This window comes from Galeopterus variegatus, unplaced genomic scaffold (assembly GCF_000696425.1).
Source record: "Galeopterus variegatus unplaced genomic scaffold, G_variegatus-3.0.2 Scaffold688, whole genome shotgun sequence".
Taxonomy (NCBI): domain Eukaryota; kingdom Metazoa; phylum Chordata; class Mammalia; order Dermoptera; family Cynocephalidae; genus Galeopterus; species Galeopterus variegatus.
The window spans coordinates 452,980-460,598 of record NW_007726799.1 but is presented as its reverse complement, the minus strand read 5'-3'; the positions used below and the strand labels follow the sequence as shown (position 1 = coordinate 460,598).

The window sequence follows — 7,619 nt, the reverse complement described above, 5'->3', positions numbered from 1 at the left end:
ATCTCACCCCAATTACTCTCTCATCTCATATGGCATCACTTACCTCACTGTTTACTCTATTTAAAGGCATGCTGACCACCTTGCTCTTTCTTAAACACACCAGGCATAGCCCCACCTTCCATCCATTGCACTGAGTACTCTCTGTGCCACTTACTATCCCTTTGACCTTGAGTTTGTTTCTCCCTTCAGAGCTCTCATCTGTAAAATTCTAATTATAATAATACCTACCTCACAGGGGTTTTATGTGCATTAAATGAATTAATATATGTAGACTATCTAGCATACACTCCATATTTGTTGAATGGAAGAATGAATAAACAAATCAAAGAGAAAGTTTTCCCCAATACTATGGCAAGGACCTCCTTTTTGATATTCTTGCTTCCAGTGTCTTTCCATCCAAGGCTCTCTCCACAACCAAGACAGAGGCATCTGACCACATCATACGCCTGTCTAAAACCTGTGCCCCAATGCCCTCAAGCTAAACTCCAAGCTCCAGGCTAATGGTTTGCTCATACTGCCCTATGATAACTTAAATGAGAAGCAGACTCTCAAACTCCTTGTTTCCATCAGAAAATCCAGCAGTGCCATAAATGTTTTTGACTCTGTGCATATGGGACAAAAGAAACATGCCAATAACCCTCTTCTGGCTTTCAAAGAAATCTCCCCATTATTTATACCTTCTAAAAAATACAGAGGTCTATTTAATATTATTACCAAGGCAACAAATTATTTTAAAAGATACTAAAACAGAATTGCAGGCTTGTTTAAAAAGTTAACCTTAAGGGTAGCTGAAGTCCAGGCATCTCACAAAACTCCTTTGTTAGAAGTAACATTTGTAGGGCCGGCCTGTGGCTCACTCGGTAGAGTGCGGTGCTGATAACACCAAGGCCACGGGTTCGGATCCTATATAGGGATGGCCAGTTTGCTCACTGGCTGAGCGTGGTGCTGACAACACCAAGCCAAGGGTTGAGATCCCCTTACCGGTCATCTTTTTAAAAAAAAAAAAAAAAAAGAAGTAACATTTGTAAGGACAACCTGTATTTTATCGAAACCACATAGATGTTGCGCAGTGAAGTGGGGAGAATGGTTTTTTGCATTTTGCAATACATAGTTTCTCAAAGGAGTCTATGATATATCCAGTCATTCAGCCAATATTTAGTGGACACACACTGTTCAATAACAGAACCGATCTTGACGTGTTCTATTTCATAAGACAAAAGCAAACTTTTTTTCTTTTTACCTCAGCAACTGGCCAATACAAGAATCGAACCCTGGACCTTGGTGTTATCAGCACCATGCTCTAACCAACTGCAAAATTCATAAATGTATAGCTCCATGAATTTTTATAACGTGTGAACTATTTTTTAAAAGACTGGGAAAAGCTTTTTTTTTTACTTTTTCCCATTCAGCAGATTCATTTGAAGCGATGGTCACAGGTATTTGAAATAGGTGACATCATCTGTCAGCAGAGGTGTGAGGGTTGGGGCGGGGCCTGACGTCATCATGCAGCAGCTTCTTTTCCCCGCCCACTTCTCGTTTAACACACAACTAGGTGAATCCGGAAGCAGACTGCCAAAACAACCAAACCGCGGGATGAGGGAAGTCGGGGCCTCAGTAATCGCCTGCACACTGGCTCAAAAGAAGCAAAATGCCCAGCTTTTGTGGGCAGGGCTCCTGGCAACAGAACAGTGTGCGCATGCGCAGACGCGACCGCCACCCAGGGCCAGGTGGGAGGGGCGGGGGAAGGGCAGGGTCGCGCGTCGCCCTCTGCGCCTGCGCCCCGGCGCAAGGTGGGGCCGTGGGCGCCCGCACTGTAGGGTGCGCGCAGGGGTTGGGGGCAACTGTCAGCCGTTACCAAGAGACGGGCGGCCGCGGGATGGCGGCGGTCTCCGGGTCCTCTGACTTGGCCGGCCCCGGAGCGCCCCCGTCCGGCGGAGGAGCCCAAGCGGCGGCGGTGGCTGAGGAGGAGGAGCGAGAGGTGGTACGGGTCCGAGTCAAGGTGAGGCTGGCGCCCGTCGGCCAACTCGCCAGGGCACCCCATGGGAGGAGAAGGCAGTGGCTGTCGTAGGATGGAGGGCGGGACCTGAGGCTTGGGGCGTTACCTGAGGGGCGAGGCTTGAGGACAGAGTGATGGTGGCGGGGGGTTGGGGGGAGGGCGTGAGGACCTAGGGACATCTCGGGGCGTGGGACTGAAAATTGAGGGGCGAGAGCCTATGTGATGGATGATGGAGCTTATGGTTAGAGGGGAGGAGCTGGAGGGTTGGAGGAGGGGCCGCAGTAGTTGAGGGGTGGGGCTCTGAGGAATGAGGGGTGCGCTATTGCTGTCCGAAAGGGGGGCTCTGAGGTCAGTCAACACATATGTGCTGAGAGTGCACTTTTGTGCGAGTCCCCACCCTTGATGAGCTGACATGCTGGAGGAGGTGAAGCAAAGCTAAATAAATGTGATGCCTATGACACTGGTGAATGCCATAAGCAAATAGTGAAAAAGGTTATGAAGTAGGGCTTCACTTTAGCCAAGGTTGTTCAGGGAGATCCCCAGAGGAGGTACTGAAGGAGCAGAAACCCAAATAAAAAGGAGTCAGACGTGTGCATCTCAGGGGAGAAGAGTGTTCTAGGCAGAGGGAACAACAAGGGCAAAGGCTGGGAGGTGGGGATGAGCTTGGCATGTTCCTGTGGATTCCCACATTGCTAGAGTAAAGAGAGTGAGGGGAGTCAGAAGCGTAAGAGGGGGGCAGATTTCAAAAGGCCTTTGGTGTATACTGAGGAAGAAAGCTGTTGCAGTAGTAGATGATGCTGAGTTGTGAGTGAGCCAGGTGAAGAAAGTGGGAAGGATGTTCCAGACAGGGGGATTGGCACAAGCAAAAGGCCTGGAGCCAGGATGTGTTCATGATAACTTCCAACAGTTCAGTACTACCAGAGTGTGAAATTCAAAAACACTGACTGGAGAGAGGCTGGCTGGGGCCCTATAGGTCCACCTGCTGGGGACCCTAGGGTTGCCATTAAAGAGGTTTAAGCAGGAGAGTGTTGGAGATAAATGTGCTAGATTGGTTGCAGCCTGGAGGACTGATTTAATAGGGGCCAGACTGGACATAGTGATTGTGGCAACCATAGTTGAGGGGATATAGAAGGATTGGGTGCCTGGACCCCTTGCTTCCACTCTTTCCCCCCATAATCTGTTCTTTGCAGAGCAGTCAGAAGGATCCTGTTAAATCCTAAGTCAGGCTACATCCCTCTTCTGTTCAGAAACCTTCCATGGTTCCCCGTCACTAAGAGCAAAAACCAAAGTCCTCACCATAGCCCAGAATGTCCCTCTAGATCTAGCCCCTGTCACCTCTCCAATCTTGCCTTCTGCAGCTCTGCACCTCACTCACTCTTCAGCTTGGTGATGTAGCCCCTGATGGTCTACCCCATGTCTTCTCTTCCCAGAAATGTGAGAGCTTCTTACCACCTGAGTTCCGCTCTTTTGCTGTAGACCCCCAGATTACTTCACTGGACGTGTTACAGCACATCCTCATCCGAGCCTTTGACTTGAACGGGTAAGTAGGGGGATGCTGGAGATTGACAGTGGGCCACCTACCCCAACAGTGGTTGTCTGGCTTTTGTTAGTTTGGTAGGGTTTACTGGGTTTTTGTTTATTTTACTATTGCAGATAATCCCACAGTGAACAGCCACATATGCATATCTTGGAGTATTTGGGAAAGTCTAGTCATAGGATAAATTCCTAGTAGTGGTATTGCTAGTTAAAGGGTGTGTGCTTTTTAAATTTTCAATGGGTGTTTCCAAAATGCTCTCTAGACAGGTTTTTACCAATTTACAATTGCACCAGCAGCATATAAAACACCTGTTTCCTGTACCCTCACAAACACTGGTTATTATAAAACATTGCAAAATTTGCCAGCCTGATATCTGAAAAGTGGCATCTCTTGGGGGCAGCTATGATGGTATTTTGTTGTGGTTGTTATTTTGGAGGAATACATGCACATGGTAACAAATTCAAACAGTACGAAAGTGGTGGGTATTTAGGATGTTCCTATGGTTACGATGATTATCACGCAACATACTTCTTTGCATAGTTGCACAAGTATATCTGAAGAATAAATTCTTAGTTGTTATTTGACTTTTTTGCATAAACATTTTTTGTTGTGAAAAATAACAAACATACAGATTGCTTTATTTTTCTATGTAGTAAGAAGGCTGCTTTCTTTCCACTTCTATCCCTCCACTACTCTGTTACCATCCCCAGAGGGGACCAACATTTTACCAGTTTCCAATGTGCCCTCCACATACAAGCAGGTGTGTATCTGTTTTGCGTTTGTGTAACAAAGTAGGGATAAACAACCTGATCTCAGGCTGCCCGTAATCCTTGGCACAGTACCTAGTACATAGTAGGAAGTTGTTTTCAACACCTTTTTTTGTTTGTTTGTTTTGTCTTGTTTTCAATACCTTCTATATCACCTCCTTGTTTTGGAAACTGTCCCTGAGGCCTCCAGGGCATTAGGGGCCCTGAGAGCTCCCTCATATCTTCTGTCCAGGAAGAAGAACTTTGGCATCAGCTACCTGGGCCGGGACCGGCTAGGACAGGAAATTTACCTCTCACTCCTATCTGACTGGGACCTCAGCGTGGCCTTTGCCACCGCCTGCAAACCTTACCTGCAATTGCGTGTAGACATTCGGCCCTCAGAAGACAGTGAGTACCCAGTGTCCCGGGGCACTGCTCTGGGACTCACCTTTTCCCCATAGGATGACTCCACCCCTTGCAATATACTCCCTCACAGGAGGTTGGACAGCAAGGCGTCCTAGGTCCAGATCCTGGCTCGGCCACTGGGCCACAATTTCTTCACCTGTAAAATAGAGATGATGGTATCTTAGGGCCATTGTGAGGATTAAATAGGGAAACTCTTATAAAATGCCTGGAACAGTACATGGCTGCATAATGAATGCTCAGAAAGTGTTAGTTCTAATAATGAACTATTATAGCCTATAACCTAGCAATATATATTTATATAATGCAATGGAACAGTACAGCTACAGTATTGTATATTTCAGTTATAATAATATCTAAAATATAACAATGCTTATAAAAATAATGGTAGTTGTATTTATTCATTCACTCATCTTGTACTCACATTTTTTTCTTTTTATTTTGTTGTGTACTCACATTCATTTATTTGCACTCTTGCTCGTACATTCATTTTTTCCTTTAATCACCTAGCCACTTCTTCTCTTCTCCTATTTGTTCCTCCACTCTTGCCTATGCTGATCCCATAGATAAATTAAGACATGGTCCCCAAAATTTGATTATGGACCATACGTTCGATAATAGTATTGTGCAAAACTGTTTGAAATAGTATTAACACTGTTGTGAAATAGTGTGAAATTTCCTGGGTGTGCGTCTTAGTCCATTTGTGCTGCTACAACAATACCACAGACTGGGTAATTTATAAAACACAGAAATTTATTTCTCACAGTTCTGGAGGCTGGGAAGTTCAAGATCAAGATGCCAGAGGTTGCCTCTCTGGTGAGGGGCTTTTGCTACATCCTCACATGATAGAAGGTCCAAAGAAAAGGGGACTAATGTTGTGGCCTCACAGGGCAGAAGAGCAGAAGAGAGTGAACCCACCCCCTCAAGCCCTTTTTTAAGGACCCTAATTCCATCCGTGAGGGTTTTGCCCTCATGACTTAATCACCTCCTAAAGGCTCCACCGCTTAATACTATCACATTGGTGATCAAGATTCAACACCTGAATTTTGGGGACACATTCAAACCATAGCAGTGTGGTAATGGTATCAAGACTATTGAAGGAAAATGTCCTTGTTCTTGGAGAAAACACAGTTAAGTATTAAGGGATAAAGTGTCATGATGTCTGCAAATAATTTGGCAAAAATAATGTGTTTATATATACAGAGAGCTAGATGAAGCAAATGTAGCAAAAGATGTTAGTGGGATCTAGATGAAGGATGTATGGGTGTTCAATGTATTCTCTTTTACTTTCTTATCTTTTTTTGTATTTTTTTTTAACTTTATTGTAGGTTTGAAATTTTTTAAAATAAAGTGCTGTGGAGTGGAAGACATGGTTTCCACCTCCGGGAGCTCACATGCCCATTGGGATGACTGATGCATTTTATTGATGTCATAATTGTTACCTTGTTACACTTCTCACTATGTAATGGAGACCAAAAAAAGATTACTCAAGGCACTATGAATGCAATGAGAAGCCCGAAGGGACTGCACCTCAGCAACTCCTCTGTTAGTAGGAGAAAATTGGGTACAGCCCCGATTCAAAATTAGCTTCTGTTTTTATTGTAAAGACAAGGAAGTTTCACAAGAAAAATCAGTTGATTCAATCATTTCAGAAGGACACAAAGACATGGGCAGTGTGACAAAAGTTATTTATGGCTAAGTATAGCTTAAACAATGGAAACTAGTAGCATCATTTAAATTAACAACGTGACATTCCAAAGCACAATTTGTGAAAAGCTAAATTGGTAACTGTGATCATTATCTAACCCAAAATATAACCTCTCCCCAAATGATTTAAGCAAAAGTTACATTCCTATGATAATGTCTCTAAAGTTTCCACCAAGAAACAGCTTGCCCTTAGCAAACATTTTTTTCACATTTTTCCCTACAGCAATTCTTTCAACATCTTTTAACAACAATCAGTGTGTTAAATAGTCAAAGTACATAACCCCATCCCTAAACAGTGATTAGAATTGATTAGATGGGCTTTTGCCACTCTATCTGTAGACTTTTGTCCCCTGGCTGAGACTTTTGTCTCGTGCATTCATTACCTAAAAACCCTATCTAAAAATCAACTGAGAATCAACATATACTTGATTAGAATTTATTAGATAGTCTTTTACCTGCTGGCTGTAGACTTTTGTCTCTTAATGGAGGGTTTTTACCCCATACATGCATTACCTAAAAACCCTATTCTAGAAATCAAATGAGAATCAAGATTTCTAGGGCCGGCCCGGTGGCGCATTGGAGAGTGCGCTGTCTGGGAGTGTGGCGGCGCTCCCGCCAAGGGTTCAGATCCCATGTGGAGACTGGTTCCCGCTCACTGGTTGAGCGCGGTGTGGGCGCAACACCGAGGGTTGCAATCCCGTTGCCAGTCCCCGGTACGGGTGCGACACCGAGGGTTGTGATCCCGTTACCGGTCAGTAAAAAAGATAAAAAGGAAAAAAAAAAAAAAAGATTTCTAATCTTCTACACATAATAACATAAATAGCTAGCATGTATTGAACACTTAGGTCCATTCTGTGCACATAATATTTTTTCACTGAATAGTCAAGTTAATACTACAGGGTAGGGATGATCATTTTCCCCATGTTATAGATGAGGAAACTGAGGCTCAGAGAGGTCACAGGACTTGTCCAAGTCACACAGACAGCAAGTAAAAGAGTGGGATTTGAACCTGGGCAGTGACTGTACTTGCTCTGGAGTCCTTGTTATTAACCATTTGACTCTACAACATTTGGGCTTAAGATTGGTAGCCTGGGGCTGTCCAGTTAGCTCAGTTGGTTACAGCATGGTATTATAAAACTAAGGTCAAGTGTTCAGATCCCCATATCAGCCAGCTGCCAGAAGAAAAAGAAAAAAGAAGGGCCGGCCCAGC

General features: G+C 44.4%; 1 protein-coding gene across 2 annotated transcripts; it reads left to right on the top strand.

Annotated features, from left to right (window-relative positions):
• Positions 1–1,868: 1,868 nt before the first annotated feature.
• Positions 1,869–6,103, top strand: LOC103589457 (TBC1 domain family member 25-like). Of its 2 annotated transcripts, XM_008571453.1 has the most exons (4): positions 1,869–1,999; positions 3,427–3,536; positions 4,533–4,687; positions 5,469–6,103. In XM_008571453.1, the coding sequence occupies exons 1-4, from the start codon at positions 1,877–1,879 to the stop codon at positions 5,546–5,548; spliced, it is 468 nt and encodes a 155-aa protein (XP_008569675.1). In that variant the 5' UTR covers positions 1,869–1,876; the 3' UTR covers positions 5,549–6,103. The 2 variants fall into 2 exon arrangements, with proteins under 2 accessions (XP_008569675.1, XP_008569676.1); XM_008571454.1 differs by lacking the exon at positions 5,469–6,103 and having other exon boundaries at positions 4,187–4,624.
• Positions 6,104–7,619: the final 1,516 nt, after the last annotated feature.

Bases quoted from the DNA above. Each gene is read 5' to 3' on its own strand.
- LOC103589457 (XM_008571453.1), top strand. From the start codon at position 1,877: ATGGCGGCGGTCTCCGGGTCCTCTGACTTGGCCGGCCCCGGAGCGCCC. The intron at 2,000-3,426 runs GTGAGGCTGGCG...TTCTCTTCCCAG, and splicing joins TGGTACGGGTCCGAGTCAAG to AAATGTGAGAGCTTCTTACC. The intron at 3,537-4,532 runs GTAAGTAGGGGG...TCTTCTGTCCAG, and splicing joins CGAGCCTTTGACTTGAACGG to GAAGAAGAACTTTGGCATCA.